The sequence below is a fragment of the Conger conger genome, chromosome 14 (genome assembly GCF_963514075.1).
Source record: "Conger conger chromosome 14, fConCon1.1, whole genome shotgun sequence".
Classification (NCBI taxonomy): domain Eukaryota; kingdom Metazoa; phylum Chordata; class Actinopteri; order Anguilliformes; family Congridae; genus Conger; species Conger conger.
The window spans coordinates 38,091,351-38,111,816 of NC_083773.1; the positions used below are offsets into that span (position 1 = coordinate 38,091,351).

Below are 20,466 nucleotides of genomic sequence, written 5' to 3' on the forward strand. Positions count from 1 at the left end.
ATATTGCTATCTAAAAAGAAAGGATTGTCCAAAACCCTTTGTCTTTTTAGCACGTCTGGATACTAGAATCATTATGACAGATTACCTGCCGGATAGTCCAGTAAAAAGTGGTCTGTCTGTTAAAACTCCTGATGCCATTTTTAATCAGTTTTACTCCATATCGCTTTAGAAACGGGTTGGTTTCAACAAATGAATATGATGTGCTATGTTGGCAACGACAGACAGTGACGCTTACATTGATGTTACCATTAGGTAAATTAACATGAACTAAGATGGACACTGCATGGTTAACATCAGCTAAACTCTAGTTAGAGACAGGGGGTTAAGTTGTGGCAGTGTAAGTGGATGTGTATAGTTACAGAGCTACGTTTCTTTCAAACGAGCGGGCAACATTTTAAAACCGCGTTATTTTAACGATTTACCTATCCAGACTGCAGATAGTGACCGCTAAACACATTGCTAATTGCAATTAGCTGAATTCCATTTCGTTAGCAAGGATCTAGCTGTATTCTGTATATGTGCACATGTATAAGTATAATACTGTTTTTACAAAACAATAAAATAGGAAGTTAAAATAAGCGCAGAATTATTTCTTTGGTGAGTAGCCGTATAATTGGTAATTCCTGCAATGCATTCCAAGTCAGCGTGAAAAACACATTCGATGACGTAACCAAAGAATCAACAATAAAATGAGTTGGCAACTATTCGTTGCACTCCTAATTACTGACGGTCCAGTAAGAGAGATTTCTCTTTCAGTGCACCGACTATAGCAAGGCTTGGCTTCATAGTTGAATTGCTCTAACAGTGTAGTGGCATATATTGTAGTCCTGTAGCTCAACTGGTAGTGCATGGCACCCACTAGTGAGGGAATCAATTCCCACTGGTGCCAGCCGTCCTGAAAAATGTATGAGCTCATGGTATTGTAAGGTGCTTTGAATAAAAGTATTCATCAAATAGTATTCAAATGCAATGCTGGAGCGTCAGCTATGGACAGTGATCAGACTTTTAGTTTTTATCCGCCCCCCCCATCCAGTATCACCACCAGCTGCCACTGTTATATCAAATAAATTATATTCGTAAAGAACATATGTCACAAAGACAGTTTACAGAAGCAGGAAAGAAGAAGCCAACATGGTCATGTTTGTCTTATTATTTAACAAACATGACCAATATTTTAATTAACCACTCAGTGGGGGAAAGAATGGACCCTCATAAAACAGTAGGCCTGAGACATTGTGAGTGTTCATTTTGGGGATGTCTAAGAGGAGCCTGGGGCATCCTGGGGTTGGTCTTCATTGTCTCCAGAGAAGGCGTTCTCATCGTTGGGAGGTGGCTGGGCGGAGCGTCTTCTCTGATTGGCCAATCTGCGCCAGCGGATATAGACATAGGCCGGGTGAATGAACATGGCCAGGCACAGGATGCACAGGGCTATGTTTATCTGCAGAGGGAGCAAGAGAAGAGAATGGAACACTCATTGGCATGTATTTGTCAAAACTAGAGTTGCAAAGGAAGGGAATTTTCCAAACTTGGAGACCTACAGAATTTTCTGAAATTGTCAGCAATGTTCCTGGAATTTGGGGAATTTTCATTCTCATGACACAATACAAATTCAATCTGAGGAGGATTGTTTGGATTCTCCAGAGCAGATTAAGCTAGCTGTGGTTGAGATAGATTAAAATGATTTTTTCAATTGGTACAACCTGTTTTAAATACTTTTAATAAGGCAATTACTATTATATGGGTATTACCGGTATTTGTCATTTTTTGTCATTAAACAAATTAAATAATATAAGAAAACTAATTAGCCTTGGTCAAGCAAGTTAATTAAATTTTTTTACAGTTATGTTTAACCTTATTTTAGTCAAAGAACGAAGATGGTGGACACACAACAAAGGAGTTTAGGATTGGTTATGTAGAATATTAAAATTTTGCACCTTACAGTTAGTTATTTCCTACCTTCTGGGGCATTAAACCCTTCAAAGAATAAGGGTTAGGAACTAGAGGTCATTTAGGCCAATAATGAGAGTAATCTTAAATTAAGATTTTTCTGAACAAATAATAAAAAGGGCTACAAAAAGACATATTTAAGAAATTCCAAAGCTCCGAAAGAAAATACATATTAAAAGATTTAATTTAAGAGCTACAAGAATAAATATTCTGAAATGCCACAATTTTATATTTGGAATCACACTGTCGAGGACCCGGCCCTAGGCCCCCCTGATGAGAGATTGACAGGGATGGGTTAGGAAGGAATGCATTGTTAACCCCTCGCACACGCCATTTAGGTGGTAGCAAGAACGCCCGTAAGAGGAAAAATATGTGGTTCAGAGATAATGAGCAGCCATACTTGTCAGCGGAGGAGTCTGAAGTCGGGGGACTTAGATTTAGGGTTTTAAGGAGCAAGGATAAAGTTCTGACTAAGGCTATGCATAGAATGAGTTCCAGCATAACCTTGGAGGAGATTCAACATGCTGAGCGGGCAGTCGGGAAATACCCCAACCCTACAGGGGAGGAGCACAATGCCTGGCTAAAGCAAAAAGATAAGGAAAACGAAAGGGATGTCAATACCGAAAGAATATTAAGAGGCTTTAAGGGCCTTCCTGATTATAATCTGATAATTTATCGGATAGATTCAAAGGACTAACAGTGAAGGAGTTAAATGATGAATTACACTCAGCTATTGGCTGGATGTCCTTTGTAGATCTCTTAAGGCGCCGCGGAGAGGGGCACCTGAAGAGTGTGTTGAGATGGTGGAGGGCACTAACTTCTGGCTTGTATGAAGTCAAAATTTGGAGAGAGTCCAAGGAGAGATTATGACAGGGAGACAAATACCAGTGATGAATAGGTTCATTGAAAAATTAGTATAAGAGCTAGTGTTTTTCCACTCATATATTGAGATGGTGGAAATTCCCAACCGGAGGGGCACATGAGATAAAGTATTGGGGAAATTTCTTTTGAGGTATGAGAAAATGACAGTGGGACAAACAGAAGTGATGAATATGGTCATTTAAAAGTTGCATAAGAGATGAATGTCTTCCCACTCGATATATTGGGGACATTTCTTATCAAAAAAGGTACACTCTTATACGGAAAAAGGATATATAAGGAATAACCTTTTAGACCTTAGGATAGCATCTTAGAATTTTGCTTCAGAAGATATCTATGGGCTGTTGAAGAGAGAGTAACGCAAGACAGCTGTAGTCAAGCTGGAGTGGCGCGCTCCCTCTGCGCGCCACTCCAGGATCTGGATATGGAGAACAGAGTGATGTATGCGGTGCGGACTTAGCCCAAGAGTCGTGGCAACAGGACTGATGTCGAAAGAGCAACGCAGAACAACTATAATCAAGCTTGAGTGGTAATTATAATCTATATTACTTGTATAAGTAGGAAAAGTAGCACATAGAAGTTCAACTTTATAAGTTTCCTTTTATTTTTATGTCTTTTATTTCTCATTAAGGTACTATATAAGGTAGAAAAATGTAGAGAAGTTTTTGTAGTTTAGATAAATATAATATTCTAGGAATAGTTTCTTTTAAACATCCAGAAGGGGGAGCTATAGGATAAGGCTAAGGCCAAAGAGGATGGGTATTTGAGGGGTGTACCTTGAATTTTAACATCATGGTGGAAAGGTAAATTAGAAAGAGCTAAAGGGGTATATGTAACTTGCATGTGATCAGCAAACTGAAAGATGATATATATCCTGTAATCTGTATAACTCTATTCTTTTGATTGATTATAATAAAGTATATCTTACTGTAATCATATGTGATAAAGATTCTTTTAGAGGAATACATTGAATACAGGACATCGTATACCAGATCTGCATCACACCCTTCACTTCGAGACTGGGCTGGAAGTTCAGCAGAACTTACCAGGGCTCCAGAACGTTCGGAGTACTTGAGTTCGTCCCCGAGACACCTCATGGTGAGGTACTGCTCGTGGGAACGTGAGGTCTGAGCTCGGCAAGGGGTCCGTGGCTCACGACAACACGATTAGTATGTGGCTGAATGAGTTGCAGATGTTCTTTTTGGAAAGACTGTAAAAGAGACCATAGCAATAGTCTACCTGGAGACATGGATCAGTTTCTCTTAGACATGAAACCTCTGATTCTTGATATATTGTTAAAATAATAGAAGACTGATTTGCTTAATTATTTGTGATTATTTTTTATTGCTTTAATATGGGTGCTTAAGTGAAGATCTGAATCAATTTTCACACGCAAGATTTCTGTCTTTCTGAGTGACTTTTAGCCTTTCGAGCCCTGGACTGAAGGAGAACATAAACTTCAAGTCTTGCTTATTTGGTGCCAAATAAAATGCTTTGTCTTTGTTTAAATGAAGAACATGTTGGCACAGCCAATTGTTTATTTGTTCTATGCATTGACACATTGAATCTATGGTCATGGACTATGGTCCCATAGATGTCCCATGGACTTGGAGAGATAGCCAAGTTAATTTGAATGTCATCTGCATCGCTATTGCATGGTAAGCAAATGTGTTGTCTCACATGATTTGGCCTAATGGGACCATATAGAGATTGAATAAGAGAGGCCCAATAATTGAGCCTTGGGGGATTCTATATGTCATGGTTGTTCGCTCGGACGCATAATCAGTATCAAATAATAATCAGCTGCACTAAGATCCAGTAACACTTGAATCAGTATTCAGATTAAGATAATTTATTACTTTTATAAGTACTATGGTGGGATTGGACACCTGACTGAAATTGATCAAACTAGCCATTTAAGGTTAAGAAGTTACTAAGTTTATTATAAACAGCTTTTTCAATAATCTTACAGATGAATGGGAGATTTGAAATGGGTTTGTAATTGCTTAGTATGGGAGTGTCCAGTTTGCTCTTTTTTAAGAGGGGCCACAGTCTTTAATGCCAGATGTAAGGAGAGCAGGCAGCCTAACCCCCTTATGGAGGAAAGCAGAATGGATGTGATCACAGCACAGAAAGTTCCAGGGCAGGGAATCAAACTGACTGTGACCAGGTCTGCCTAACGTGTCACAATTAATTATAATTCCAATGGAAAATATTCACAACTGAACGGTACAAATATCATCAACGGCCGCCAAGTGAAGAATGATTCATGTAATGATTCTCCTGTGAGTGGATGTTGGGTGTGTAGGTGCGGAGCATAGTGGTGCAGTACTCACGTATAAGGGGTCTCCATCCAACACCTCATTCAACAGGATGATGCAGGGGAATTGCAGGAGCAAAACCGCAGTCAATACAGCGTTAACCACACCTATTAGCTTACCAAAGTGACAGACTGGAAAACTGTAGAGACAAGAGGAGACCAAGATTAGAAGAAAGCAGATGGATAGAGGACAGTTGAATGAGGCCGGGTACACACAGTCATGATAAACAGTTCTGGAATGTGCGCCTCTGGATATATCCCTCTAGACTGCGGAATGAGAGAATCTGAATTTAGTCACAACATGGTCACTCACGCAATGTTGATGAAGGCTGCAGTCCCTCCAAACGAGAAGGCACGGTTGACCACTTGCAGGACGAAAGTCAGGTACTGAAGCGGGAGCACAGGTATGGTGGTGCAGATGGAGAATAAGAGGCACTGCAGGGCAGTGAGGAAGAGGGAGAGCACCACAGAGCGCAGGTTACTCTCCTCCTCCGTCTCTCCTGTGGCAGAGGCAAGAGCTGGGTTAGCAGAGTTAGAGGCAGCCACCAAACACTGAACCTGCCGCAATGTCCTGATCATGCTGGTTACAGGGTTACGGTACATGCTGAACTAAGATTCTTTACTCAGTTATTTTTAAGCCTGGCTCCATTGTGTTTCTAATTGCATCAGCCACTGCCACAATAATCTATCCATTTGGAAACAGAAAATTATTTCATGAGAATAAAAGCTTCCTCTATCACTGTGTTTGGGCTTCTGTAACTTTGCTGTAGTAATACTTTGAGTCATTTTTGGAAAACAAACTACAAAGGGTTACCAGTATTGTGCCAGTAGTTGGGAGGATTCAAGAATAGTAACCATTTTATTTTGGGCATGTCATTTTCAAGTTTTCAAGTGTCAAGAAAAGGGGCGATACTTTGCTGAGGCTTTCATTTTTTATTTGCATTTTCTATTACCATACACTGCTGCAAACAAGTTCATTGCTATACCACATAATTTTTTGTGGTTTAACCTTCTCTATATTTTGTTTTGAGGAAAAAAAACTGGTCAACACTAAAAGTGTGTTGACAGTACATACTGTACATGGTTCTATGCACTGGAAGCAGCACATGACAGTGGGGGAATGTTGCTGTGAATAATCATCTGTGCTTAATTAGTGCTTAATCACATCACCATGCAGGTCTGCCAGGTCTATAATTAGCTAGTACCAGACATGATGTCCATGTCTCGTGACACTGCTGAATTTGCATGGCCTGCTGCAGCACACCTGTGGGCAGGTAACACAGGTACCTACCTTCGGCCCGTAGCTTGCCCTTGGATCTGTCAATGATCAGGCCATTCAAGGGGGCGCACAGTATCCCACCTAACTGTGTGTAGGCGAAGACGTTGGTGTAGTGGCTCACTGAGACAGAGGGAGAGGAGAGCAGAGGATTAGCATACAGCAGCACACCATAGCATGGCCCCACACAACTTCAGCTCCTCAGCCTGTCTCTCTTCTGTTCTTTGTCTCACACTGAAAAGCACTGAAAACCATGTGTTCTAATTTGTGATGTCAATTCCTGCTTCTAATCGCAATGCAGTTAAGTCTGTTAGGCTTGCACAGACGCGATTGAGAGAGACTCATCCAGCATCCAAGACAGTTTGGAAGTCAGGATTTTCGGTTTTACTTAGCCAGCTCACTGTTTAGGAAGACATGTTACCGGGGCAAAAGAGTCTTAAACCCAAACCTGCACAACCCTAGGTTAAGGGTAATCTGTGGTTAGCAGGATAACATGTACATAGCCTATAACAATGGTATCCAACTGTCAGGCTTCAGAACAATGATCCAGTCACTTACATAATTTCCAATAAAATACTTGGGCAGGTTAAATAGGCCAAGGTCGATAGCTGGCAAACAGGAACACAGCAAGCAAAGCAGTTTGTGGTCAATAATCCAAGCAAGGGTTTGTTAACGGGGCAAGCAGACAAAGCACAGGAAATTGAACGAAGTCCAAAAGCACAAACTGGGAATCCAAACAAAGACCAATGACAGCAGGTCGTACACGAACAGAAGGAGAATCCAAAAGGTGGTAGTCAAGGAAAATAGAACAGGTCAGAACACAGGTCAATCAGACAGAAAACACTGGAGAGAATGGCAAGAGCACATTACAATCTGGCACTGAACAAACAAAACAGGCAGGTTTAAATACAACATAACAAGGGGAAACGAGAATCAGGTGTGCACGATAATCAGTAAGTGAGACACAGGAGAAATGAATGAACAGAAAACAGAACTACGGTGGTCAGAAAGGGAAATAAAAGGCAAAATGCTGGGGACTTGTAGAGAGAATACTGATACAGAAAACACAAATCATGACATCCAACCTCGCTAGCCTATTGGAGAGCTACTGGGTCTGCTGGTTTTTGTTTTCACCTTTTGTGAAACCCTTTGTTTTCAGGTATCTGGTGAGTTAACTGTGTGATCAACTGCTGTAATTGATTAATTAATCACACGTTTTTAGTGAAATGTTTGTATTTGCTGAAAGCCTCAAAAGACAGGAAATTAAACTGATCAGTCCTAACACTAACATCAGCCTGCTCCCCATCAAGGTATAAGCACAGATCTTTGACAACATGCTTTTGCGGTGGGTGGGACTTCAACACTATAATTTTCACATAGTAACAATTCTTCTCAATTTGTTGGGGACCAAATGAAGACGGAACAGTTTCTCTCCTTCCTACTATGACATTGCACCCATTAAGTAGCTTGCCAATGACCCTTGATGTATGCTTTTGTAGACCTCTGTCGCGTTCCAGTGTCATCTTCCAGTTTGTGAATCTGATCTTTTGAACTTAGAAAGCCTAGATTCGGATGTGCAGATTCTTTCCCGTTTCTTTCTTATGCAAAATCTGAAGAATGCGCCATCCTCACCACATGCTCTACAAAGCTTCTAGTCCGTGCCCTGTTGCTCTGATGCTGGACTATTGCGATTGTTTTCCCACAGGACTCCTTGATTGTGCCACTAAACCACTGCAAATAATACAGCACGCTGTTGCCCAACGTTCCAAAGCGTGCTCATGATGGAAAAAGAAGACACACAAACATGTGATGTCTTCACTGAGTACGTATACATCTGAGCAGCAGACAACCTGAGGAATACCTTGGGCTGTGTCTCCGTGAGCCAGCAGGGTCAGCATGGGGTTCAGGGTGCCAATGAACAGGAGGTGCCGCAGAGTCGTGACTGACACCCACACCAGGTGCCACAGAAACAACCAGCTGAGCACACACTGCTTAAAACTGTCTACAGGGAGAGGGTGAAGAGAGAGATCTAGAAGGAACGAGGGGCAGATACAGATTTTCAAGTGAATTAACATCCCATGAAGACAAAACCTACAAGATTCTTAAGGTTCAAATATTAACTTCTTACATGTTTCTTTTTGGATTTTACTTAAAAGTCTTGTCACTCATGTCATGCCAGTGGGCTTCAGAATTGATGGCACCTTTATAAACTTAAAAAAAGCTTATTGACTTTATAAGCTTATAAGCTTTATTTTCTAACCTGTGAAGTAGTGTGCTTTATTTTGTAGTGTGCTCTTTCACTGTAACACTGCATGGCAGAGCCGTACCTGTCTGTGGGGCCTGCCGGGGGCTCCCTTGTTCAGATGTTGCGTTCTCTATCCCTTCCTCTCCCTGCACTGACTCTGTGTTTTCTCTCTGTGCTTTTTTTGTGAGACAACAGCAGTTGCACTTCATCTGACCACAGTTCATCCTGTAACAGAAACCAGGATTTAATACCTTTGTGAAATCTGAATAAATCTGAATAAATCAAGTCCAAGCAGAGATGATGCAAGGGGACAGGCTTGGTGCTACAGCTGAATCAGCACTGGCAGGAGGGAGGTGCACAGCTGGTCTTGGGCGGGAGCTCTGGGCTGGGAGAGGGTGCTCAGGAAAAATTGGGCTAGAGCACCAGGTGTCCAGAGTGGGGAGAAGAGGAAAGTAACATTTTTAGGGGTTCAGATGGTAATTGATCAATCACAGCAGGAGAAAGAGCGGTGTCTGCATGCGATAAGGTAAACCCAGACAGAATAAGGATATGGCAACAGAGCTAAGGGAAACAGAAGCAGTGGCCAACACAGCCATGAGGACAGGCTTGATGAGGGCAGTCACCACCAGACCATTGGTTAAGCTTAACACCGCATCAATAATGATCCATTACATTATTGGTATTTGGCAGACGCTCTTATCCAGAGCGACGTACAGTTGATTAGACTAAGCAGGAGACAATCCTCTCCTGGATCAATGCAGGGTTAAGGGCCTTGCTCAAGGGCCCAACGGCTGAGCGGATCTTATTGTGGCTACACCGGGATTAGAACCACTGACCTTGCGAGTCATTTACCTTAACCACTACACTACAGGCCGCATCCAGTGACAGCACTGACCAGTCCACCAGAGACTCTATAGCTTTTGCCCGCCACCCACTCCTGCCCATCATTACATTACATTAATGTAACTTTAAATAAAGTGATAGTGTCTGCACCCCGAACATGAACAGGCAATTTGTTCCATAGGAGAGGAGCATGATAAGAAAAGGCTCTGCCACCTATGGTACTTTTAGCTATTCTAGGAATAACAAGGAGGCCTGCACCCTCCGAACGGAGCATTCGTGAGGGAGTATAAGGAATAAAGTAAATAATTTAAATATAGAGGGGCAAGCCCATGTAAGTCCTGCAAGGTAAGAATACGAGCTGCTGCATTTTGAATTAGCTGGAGCCCTTTCAGTAATTTGCACATCCAGACAAAAGAGCATTGCAGTAATCTAATCTTGAGGTAACAAAAGCATAGATTAGCTTTTCTGCATTATGTAAGGACAGTATTTTCAGAATTTTAGAAATATTCCTCAAGTGATCAAAAGCAACCAGAGAGATGTTTTTATGTGCATCAAATGGAAGTTCTGGATCAAAAGTAATACCAAGATCTTTGATGGCAGCATTTGAAGTGATGGAAATTCCATCAATATTAGGCATATCTTCAGATAATTTGCATCTCAGGCCCCACTGCCATTATCTCTGTCATATCAGAGTTTATCAAAAGGTCAAGTTGTGGGTCAACCATTGCTTTATGTCTTTACCACAAGCTTCCATTTTTGACAGCTGGACAACTTCCTCAGGTTTGACTGACAAATACAACTGGGTATCGTCTGCATAGCAGTGGAAGTTAATGCCATTTTTGCGAATTACTTGTGCCAGGCGAAGCATTTAGAGAGAGAAGAGCAAGGGCCCAAGCACAGGTCCTTGTGGTACTCCATATCTAACCATAGACTGATAAGAGGAGTCCTTTTTAAAATGCACAAATTCATATCGGTCTGACAGATCTGATACAATCTTCAATTCTATTCGACAGGATGAGGTGATCAACTGTGTCGAATGCTGCACTTAAATCTAGAAGCACGAGTACAGAGATGTAGCCACTTTCAGAAGCGAGGAGTAGGTCATTGAGTACTTTGACCAGGGTTGATGGTTCGTACCCATAAGTGTAGCCCTCAGGGAGGGGGTAGGGGATGTGCCTCTTTGGCATGAGGATGAAGGTTCTCATGAGGTGGATTACGCTGCATGCCGACAAGAAGAAAAAAGAGTGGTGCAGAGAGATCCCTCTTTCAGATGCCACCTGTAGCAAAAGATGGGTACATCTGTTAGAAATAACCAAGCCATAATGCTGTAATTTAGCAATTTAATGTATAGGTAGTACAGCATGTGGTCAGACCAAGATGGCAAATCAGGTGCTACACTCAATCCGTTCTTTGGCTTAATATTGGATACCATACTTGTCAGAAAAAGGTTTAAGAACAACACACTTCCTGGATGCCACTTGATAAGCATTAGCAGACAGGTTTGGTGTACTTGATGTATATACTTTGGAAGGAAAGTCACTCCATTTTTCTCCACTTATCATCTCTTTTCACTGGCTATACACACTCACTGAGCACCTTATTTGGTAGACCTGTACACCAGCTTGTTAATGGAAATATTTAATCAGCCAATCATGTGGCAGCAACCAAATGCATAAAAGTATGCAGTCATGGTCAAGAGGTTCAGCTGATTTTCAGACCAATTGTCAGATTGGGGGAAAAATGTGATCGAAGTAACTTTGACCGTGGAATGATTGTTGGTGCCAGACAGGGTGGTCTCAGAAACTGCTGATCTCCTGGGATTTGCACACACAACAGTCTCAAGAGTTTGCAGAGAATTGTGCAAAAAACATCCAGTGAGCAGCAGTTACCTGAGAAAGTGCTCACTGAGTGTATATCAGTTTACATGAAATGACTAGGCATCTGGCGAGGTATACCTACAAATCATGAAAGCCAAGACATTAATGCGGTCGCTACTTGTGACTAGTGGGTTACAAATGGCTGCACAGTCTCAGTAGCAGAACTCCAGTGCCAACTTGTCGTAGTACGTTTAAAAACTATAAAACTATAGTTTTACTTCAGGTAATTCAGATATACAGATCATGAAAGCAAAGACATTTCTTGAGTAAAATCAGATGAAACCAAATACATTAGCTTGTAGCTGTGAGAGCAGATGACACGACTGTGTGTCTGCATGGTGACTGATAACCGTGACAAGCTGGATATCCTCCAAACTCTTTTTGGGTGCTGCTTTGTCATCTTGTGTTTAAAATATATTGCACTCAGAATTTTGGCATTAAGTCATAATGATTATGAAAGCCAAGATAAAGTTCTACAAAATTAATCTAAATGACAAAAGCCTTTTTTTTTTTACAAACGTCAATTCTTGAGAAAAATACATAGTATTACATAGAAATAGTCTTGTTATGCTATATAGCTTTAGTTTGGCAATGCCCCCTCCAACTACTTTAAAATGAGTAATTAGGCACACATTTAGCTAATTCTTATTCTCATATACTATTTTATGAGTATAACTGTGTTAAAAATATGACTGTAAACCCTTAAATTAATAAATAAAAGGCATGAGTTTGTCTGAAAAAGCCTCTGGGGAAATTAAGAAATGTAGCGCACTCGACTCCATATGGTTTTCCGCATCTTTTGTTCAGGGGCACGATGTTGCTTCAATGGGATGTGACACCTTTCTTGCATAGTGTGAGTGATTTCTAACATTTAAAATAAAATTCAACTCTATCAGCACTGTCAAAAGTGTTATTTGCACACCTTTTTGGTGAGACCCACATGTACACTACTTAACTGCTTTTACCTTGATGATGAGGAAGGTGATGGCAGAGGAGCTGGAGGCTCCGATACACAAGGTGATGATGGTGGAACGATGGGTGTCAAAGAGGTTCCCCACCTGGATGAGAAAGTACAATCACAACTCTGAAAAGATAGTGCCAGGCATTACATCATGAGCATTTCTCAAAGCAGCAATCTCGTGTTTGCCATGTTATTGAATATGATTGAACAGTGAGAATGAGGACACACCTGCATATTTGCGAGCAATAACATGCTGTTTCCAATTGCGATGCAGGCCAGACCTGGAAACAGTATATTGGATATCTCTGGAGGAGAAAGAGGGGGAGAAAAAGACATAGGGAAACTGAGAAAGGGTTACCCAAGGCTTAGCATACACTGACACAGAAGCCTACATGGAAAACTGCCACTGTGTCAGGGTGTCAGTTAAAGGCCCAGAATACTTTACCTGGATGTGAAAAAGCAATCAACAAGGTACCAGTGGTGTACAGTATTCTGGGAAAATAAAAAAACAAAACAAATACACAAATGAGTTTAATCATTGTATGTAAAAGGATGTAAGGATTTGCTTTGGAGAAGTTTACCTACATAAGGACTTCTGCTGGAAAAGTTCTTGCTGCTCTTTTTCTATTTGCTCATGGGGCTCATGGTTGTTTGGATGTTGACTGGATGGTTGACTATGTTTGGTGTAGTTTCTTTTGCATAAAACATAATTTTTTGGTGCAAACTTGTGTGTGTCGGCTTTGTTATGTTTACCATGGCTGTAGTGCAGCCATAACAAACAAATTGTTCACTGATCAGGAAGTTTTACTGAGTTGAGATAATCTCTGGAGTAGACAAAGTAAACAACAACCCTCAATTGTCAGGTTTTGTGTTTTTCACTGTGTTGTATTTTGTGTTTTAGTACCCTCTGTGCACACCGTAGTCACCCTGCCATCGTTCATTCATTGTTATTCATTTCACCTGCATTTTCACTTCCTGATTGTTTCCCCACACCTGATTGCCCTTTCTTCTTGTTACCTGTATTATAAAAAACCCTCGTTTTGTATGTCTCGTTGCCAGATTGTTATGTCTTTATTGTACTCTCCAGCGGTTTTATCTGATAGATTTCTGTTACGACCCGTCTTGCCTCCGACTTTCGCATTTTGCTTTTCCCATCGGTCTTGTTTGGAACTGTTGTTCATCGACCCATTTAGGCTTTATTTGGACACTATACTACGAATTGCCTTATCCCTGCTGATTCCGTTTGCTGGCTCTCGACCTCCGCCTGTCTGACCTGCTTTATTTATAATAAAGACTGCAATAAAACCTACTGGGCCTGGTGTTCTACAAACCTGATATCAATGAGCTAAATGTGATTGTCATGAGGTATTTTAATATATACTCTTAAGTTGTAGGCCTATTCCAGCTAGTTCTGTGAGCAACAGTGCCAGACATGCACATTTACATTTGCTTGAACGTATTGCAATTTGCTCAGTTGTTCATCTGCTTGCTTACAGACCTCTCATCACCTCTGTACACCATTTAATTCATGCACATAAGATCTTCATTTGCTCTTGAGCACAACATAATCATTTTTGTCCAGAATGCCACCTCAGGTCCAGCTCCTTTAGCTCAATCGCATATTAAATCTTGAGCTACCTGTCTAACATGTACTGTTCTTTACAACAACGTCTGAAACTCACATTGCCAGCAGTCTGGATGCCATGGTACCGAAGCGGTCAAAGAAGAATCCATTGAGAAAACTGAGGAAGTTCTGTAAGATGACGGTGATGGTGAAAACCAGGGAAAAGAGCTCGTTCTGTTTGCTACAGTCTGGGGCAAGTGGAGGGAAGAGAGGTGTTCACATTTTTAAAAATGTCCTTTTCAATTCCTGTGCACTACATCATCTTCTGCATTTGCTGTTATCATGCCTTTGTATTGGCCTACTTTTAATATACTGTATTACCTACAATGCAATTTACTTTAACATAATAAATTTTTTATTTTATTTATTTATTTACAATAAATATTTCCTTAATTCTTAATTAAAACTTAATTCAAAACATCTTAACATTATATTACATTTCTTAAATATATAAAGCATTTCAAATAATTACTTATACTATCTCACAAATTGAAATTGAAAGTGTAGTCTCATTAAGTCGATACTCATTTGCTTGCTTTCTAGTGCGAAGACATATACAAAACGGTGAAATAGGTTTTGTTGTTCTTCTCATCAAAGATTCTTTGCCCACACCATCAAGTGCAGGAGTAAACAGTCACACTCACCCATGTACTGTGTGCCATTGGGTCCTGTGGCATTCACACACTGGTCACTGAAGTATCCACTGGCTTTCAGGATAAACACCAGGGAGGCCCACCCATAAATGACCCCAGTGAAAAACAGGCACTCCACCAGTCCTGTGGCCAGGGTGAGCCAGCAGCGCAGCCTCACTCCACGTAGAAACCACAGCATCTTCAGCCTCTCTCTCCCTCTATTCTTAGTCCTTTACCTCTCCCTCTTTTTCAGTCCTCTACCTCTCCCTCTATTCTCAGTCCTTAACCTCTCCTTCTTTTTCAGTCCTCTACCTCTCCCTCTATTCTCAGTCCTTAACCTCTCCCTCTTTTTCAGTCCTCTACCTCTCCCTCTATTCTCAGTCCTTAACCTCTCCCTCTTTTTCAGTCCTCTACCTCTGACTTATTTCTGTCCTTTACCTTTTTGCTCCTCTGATCACTGACAGATAAAAGAGAAAAAAAGAATGAAATATTACAAGAAGTGGCAAAACCATGGAAATGTGGAAGCTGAACATTTACAGAGACAATATTGCGCACTCATGTGACTACAGTTCTCAGTAATGGGTATTTCATTGCAGTTGTAATGAAAATAAAATAATTCACCACACAAGAGAAAATTAGTGTTAAGTTAATAGACACCAAGTATATAGTATTTAGTCAAATAGACAAAATGGCTATCACCACTGAAAACATAGTATTCATACAGTATCGTATGAATCCTGGTTAAATAATTATGAACTTGCTCACTAAATGAACCAAAAGGTTCTATGGCAACAACCTGGTGTAATACTGTCACCATAAGACATACCTGTATGCTCTCTACATCTGTGCCCAGTTGTTATTTAATTTGTCCCATGGACTTATATAGCCCTGTACTCTCCCTTCCTCCTCCTTCTCGCTTAAACCTCAAAACAGGTTTTTATCTCACCAGAAATGCAATGACCAAATTTCTAAAGTATGTACTGCAAATGTTTTGCTGGAACATGCTGGTAGGTAAACAATGTTCTTATTAATATACTGCCACATGACACAGTTGTATGGTGCAGAGCACACAGGCTGACATCCTGAGCGGTTATCTCCGTTTTGTAAAAGAAGGGACACTTTGGGCTGTTAAAGAACTGGTGATCTATAAATCTCCTAACTACAGATTATACAATATCAAAATGTCTCTCCAAATGTGTTAAAGGCCCAATTTTGAATGCTGTTGAATGCTTTACAAAAAAACAAAAAATACAAAGCTTTTATATAGTTTATCATTAATCCTAATGAAGATAACCGTGACGCTCTTCATAAAAAGCACTTTTAAAGGATAATTTGTATTTAGTGTCAGACTGACAGTACAGTGGTGTGAAAAAGTGTTTGCCCCCTTCCTGATTTCTTATTTTTTTGCATGTTTGTCACACTTAAATATTTCAGATCATCAAACAAATTTAAATATTAGTCAAAGACAACACAAGTAAACACAAAATGCTGTTTTTAAATTATTATTATTATTATTATTATTATTATTATTATTATTATTATTATTATTTATAATAATTATTATTGTTTTTATTATTAAGGAAGAAAAAAAATCCAAACCTACATGGCCCTGTGTGACAAAGTGATTGCCCCCTAAACCTAATAACTGGTTGGGCCACCTTTAGCAGCAACAACTGCAATCAAGCGTTTGCGATAACTTGCAATGAGTCTCATACAGCACTGTGGAGGAATTTTGGCCCACTCATCTTTGCAGAATTGTTGTAATTCAGCCACATTGGAGGGTTTTCGAGCATGAACCGCCTTTTTAAGGTCATGCCACAGCATCTCAATAGGATTCAAGTCAGGACTTTGACTAGGCCACTCCAAAGTTTTCTTTTTTTTTCTTCAACCATTCAGAGGTGGACTTGCTGGTGCGTTTTGGATCATTGTCCTGCTGCAGAACCCAAGTGCGTTTCAGCTTGAGGTCACGAACAGATGGCCGGACATTCTCCTTCAGGATTTTTTGGTAGACAGCAGAATTCATGGTTCCATTTATCACAGCAAGTCTTCCAGGTCCTGAAGCAGCAAAACAGCCCCAGACCATCACACTACCACCACCATATTTTACTGTTGGTATGATGTTCTTTTTCTGAAATGCGGTGTTACTTTTACGCCAGATGTAATGGGACACACACCTTCCAAAAAGTTCAACTTTTGTCTCATCAGACCACAGAGTATTTTCCCAAAAGTCTTGGGGATTATCAAGATGTTTTCTGGCAAAATTGAGACGAGCCTTAATGTTCTTCTTGCTCAGCAGTGGTTTTCGTCTTGGAACTCTGCCATGCAGGCCATTTTTGCCCAGTCTCTTTCTTATGGTGGAGTCATGAACACTGACCTTAACTGAGGCAAGTGAGGCCTGCAGTTCTTTGGATGTTGTTGTGGGGTCTTTTGTGACCTCTTGGATGAGTCGTCGCTGCGCTCTTGGGGTAATTTTGGTCGGCCAGCCACTCCTGGGAAGGTTCACCACTGTTCCATGTTTTCGCCATTTGTGGATAATGGCTCTCACTGTGGTTCGCTGGAGTCCCAAAGCTTTAGAAATGGCTTTATAACCTTTTCCAGACTGATAGATCTCAATTACTTTCTTTCTCATTTGTTCCTGAATTTCTTTAGATCTCGGCATGATGTCTAGCTTTTGAGGATCATTTGGTCTACTTCACTTTGTCAGGCAGGTCCTATTTAAGTGATTTCTTGATTGAGAACAGGTATGGCAGTAATCAGGCCTGGGTGTGGCTAGAGAAATTGAACTCAGGTTTGATAACCCGGTCTCCCAGCGTGTGCCATCAAGCCCCTCCAGCTGGTCCAGAATGCTGCAGCCCGCCTGATCACCAGTCAGCCAAGGTCGGCTCATGTCACCCCGCTCCTCATTGGCCTCCACTGGCTTCCTATTGCCCCCCCCCCCAAAAAATAAAAAAAAATAAAAATGCACTTATGATGACAACTATGTTTAGAACAGCATTTCATGTGTATTTTGCTAGTTCTGGATGTGATGCTTTGACTTATGGTAGAACCTATGCACTTGTAAGTCGCTTAGGATTAAAAGCGTCTGCCAAATGACTGAAATGAAAATGATAAACCACAGTTATGTTTTAACAGGGGGGGCAATCACTTTTTCACACAGGGCCATGTAGGTTTGGATTTGTTTTCTCCCTTAATAATAAAAACCTTCATTTAAAAACTGCATTTTGTGTTTACTTGTGTTGTCTTTGACTAATATTTAAATTTGTTTGATGATCTGAAACATTTAAGTGTGACAAACATGCAAAAAAATAAGAAACCATGAACACTTTTTCACACCAGTGTACTTCCTTGTTCATCTTCCGTCTTCCACATTTCATTTTTCTTTGTTTTATATAACATATATTTTGGAGTCCTTGCTCAGCTCTTAAACTCGACCCCCTGCGACCCTGTTTAGGATAACCGGGTTAAGATAATGGATGGATGGATGGATGGAACTCAAAATACAAGATTATACACTTACCGAGCACTTTATTAGGTATTTATTAACTTATTTAACTTATTTTTCAGACTTCTACTGCTGTCGCCTATCCACTTAAACTTATGATGCATTGTGTGTTCAGAGATGCTCTTCTGCATCCCACTTTTGTAATGGAGTGGTTATTTGCATTAATGTCAACCTCCTGTCAGCTTTGACCAGTCTGGCATTTCTCCTCTGACCTCTCATTAACAAGGCGTTTCTGTCTGCAGAACTTCTTTGCAAACTCTAGAGACTAGTGTGCGTGAAAATCGATCCACGGTCTAAGTAACTTAGATTTTCCCCAACTGATGGTTGATGTCTACATTAACTGAAGCTCCTGACCTGTATTTACATGATTGTATGCGTTGCACTGCTGCCACACAATTGGCTGATTAGATAATCGCATGAATAAATAGGTGTAATAAAGTAATGTTCCTAATAAAGTGCTCGGTGAGTGTATATATATAACGTTATGACTGCAAACTAATTAATGATGAACTTATTCACGAAATGAACAAAAAGGTTATCTGACCACAACCTGGTGGCAATTCACAATAATAACTACAAGACATACCTTTGCAAAGATAGCCACTTGGAAAACAAGCAGAAGAATAATGTTTGGGATGCTGGCTGCTTGCCTCAGGATTACTATGGCAGTTACTATGGCTATACTCCCTGCACTATATACTCACTCTTTTGTAGCCTTAGACTTACCTTAGAGTATTTGTCCATCTGGTCACAGCGGTCAGGTCTTTTTTGGTCCCTTTTACTACATCTTCAGTCACTGGTCGTTGAGATTAGGATCTCTCTGTCTTTCGCTTATAATCAGTAATGGCTTTGGCATGAAGTCACTGGCACCTGGGCAGGGCTGGGCACTCTGGGAGTAATCAGCGGGATGCTAGGTTTAGAGATGCTTGCCAGTGTGGAGGACAGTAACTGGTGGGTACATTCTAAAGGGAGTGACCAATGATTCTCAATAAAGACAGAAGTATCATGAAGTGAGGCGGCACGGATGGTGCAGTGGGTAGCACTGTCGCCTCACAGCAAGGAGGATGGTATCATGAAGTGGCTTTAGTTCTCTAGTTTTAGAGTTCTCTTGGAGAAGTCTCCCTCTGTACATTGTAGCTGATCGGACCTCTCTTGGTCATCTCTCGTCTTGGGGTTCCTAAGTCTGTTACTGGAGAGTTGGTCACCACATCAGACAGATTTCCCGACTGGACCACTGGTTTGCTTGCCATCTAGCTATAGCAGGTCCACCTGTTACCACCTTGAATTTCGCTCTTCTCAAAAAAACTTCCAAAAATCAATCCAATTTTGATAACTTGGTGACTTTTCTGTTGGTCTGTTTTCTCTAGAGATCCTCTTTTGTGTTTTATGGCATTTTAATTGTCTTTGGTGTTGTTCACTCATCTATGCTATTTTCTTAACTACTGACACTGACAACTATCTACGGTTAGCTTCATCATTCTGCATCGTCACACAAAATAGACTCTTGACTTTGGACAATAACATAAACAGGCATGTTTCCCAGCAATATTATCAGAAAAGAAGACACTTTCAAAGAATGTACACTACCACTGAAATAAAAGTGTTTGCAATATTATCATTCTCTGCACGTGTGACTAGGAACAGTTACAGATCTAGAACGATAATTGAAGTATGTACCTCCATGCATTTTCGGTTCAACGTAACATGATATCTCTGATGCCATGTCTGCTGGTCACATTTTGGCTTGATCTTGTCACAATGGCAATGCAGTTGGTACACACTGATATGTTTCTGTTATGTTGCACCGAAAATGCATCTTTGCATTATATCTTATCCCTGGTTATGGGTATGCACTTTGTTGTACGTCGCTCTGGATAAGAGCGTCTGCCAAATGCCAATAATGTAATGTAATGTAATCTTCCAGATAATTTCAGAGGTACATACTTTCGAGAAAATCGACTGCAAAGATAGAAATTATTTATTATACTATTATACTATTATTATTATTTTACTGATTTCACCATACCCATGGCATAACAAACAAAATAATGTGTATTCTCTTTGAAATGTATGAATTTGCCTTTATGTTCAGATGTGGACATTTTTATTCTGCGATTAAATTAAAGGAGAGACCTAGAAGGAAATAAGGTGCAAGGCATCCTGGGGTTTGTCTTCATTGTCTCCAGAGAAGGCGTTCTCATCGTTGGGAGGTGGCTGGGCGGAGCGTCTTCTCTGATTGGCCAATCTGCGCCAGCAGATATAGACATAGGCCGGGTGAATGAATGGCGCCAGGCACAGGATGCACAGGGCTATGTTTATCTGCAGAGGGAGGAAGAGAAGAGACTGGAACAGCTGTGCAT

The 20,466-nt window shown here is 40.7% G+C and overlaps 1 protein-coding gene across 3 annotated transcripts; it reads right to left on the minus strand.

Annotated features, from left to right (window-relative positions):
• Window positions 1-1,054: 1,054 nt before the first annotated feature.
• LOC133109710 (equilibrative nucleobase transporter 1-like) lies at window positions 1,055-20,158 on the minus strand. 3 transcript variants are annotated; one of them, XM_061219216.1, is made up of 14 exons: window positions 15,431-15,699; window positions 14,617-15,061; window positions 14,031-14,160; window positions 12,794-12,840; window positions 12,577-12,653; window positions 12,353-12,445; window positions 10,648-10,787; window positions 8,750-8,892; window positions 8,284-8,451; window positions 6,438-6,545; window positions 5,460-5,646; window positions 5,163-5,286; window positions 3,873-4,036; window positions 1,306-1,438 (listed from the first exon to the last, which is right to left on the minus strand). In XM_061219216.1, exons 2-13 carry the CDS (start codon window positions 14,801-14,803, stop codon window positions 3,920-3,922), a joined length of 1,521 nt encoding a protein of 506 aa, XP_061075200.1. In that variant the 5' UTR covers window positions 14,804-15,061; window positions 15,431-15,699; the 3' UTR covers window positions 1,306-1,438; window positions 3,873-3,919. The 3 variants fall into 3 exon arrangements, with proteins under 3 accessions (XP_061075199.1, XP_061075198.1, XP_061075200.1); XM_061219215.1 differs by lacking the exons at window positions 3,873-4,036; window positions 15,431-15,699 and adding an exon at window positions 18,833-20,158 and having other exon boundaries at window positions 1,055-1,438; XM_061219214.1 differs by lacking the exon at window positions 3,873-4,036 and having other exon boundaries at window positions 1,055-1,438; window positions 15,431-15,682.
• Between the last annotated feature and the right edge of the window lie 308 nt (window positions 20,159-20,466).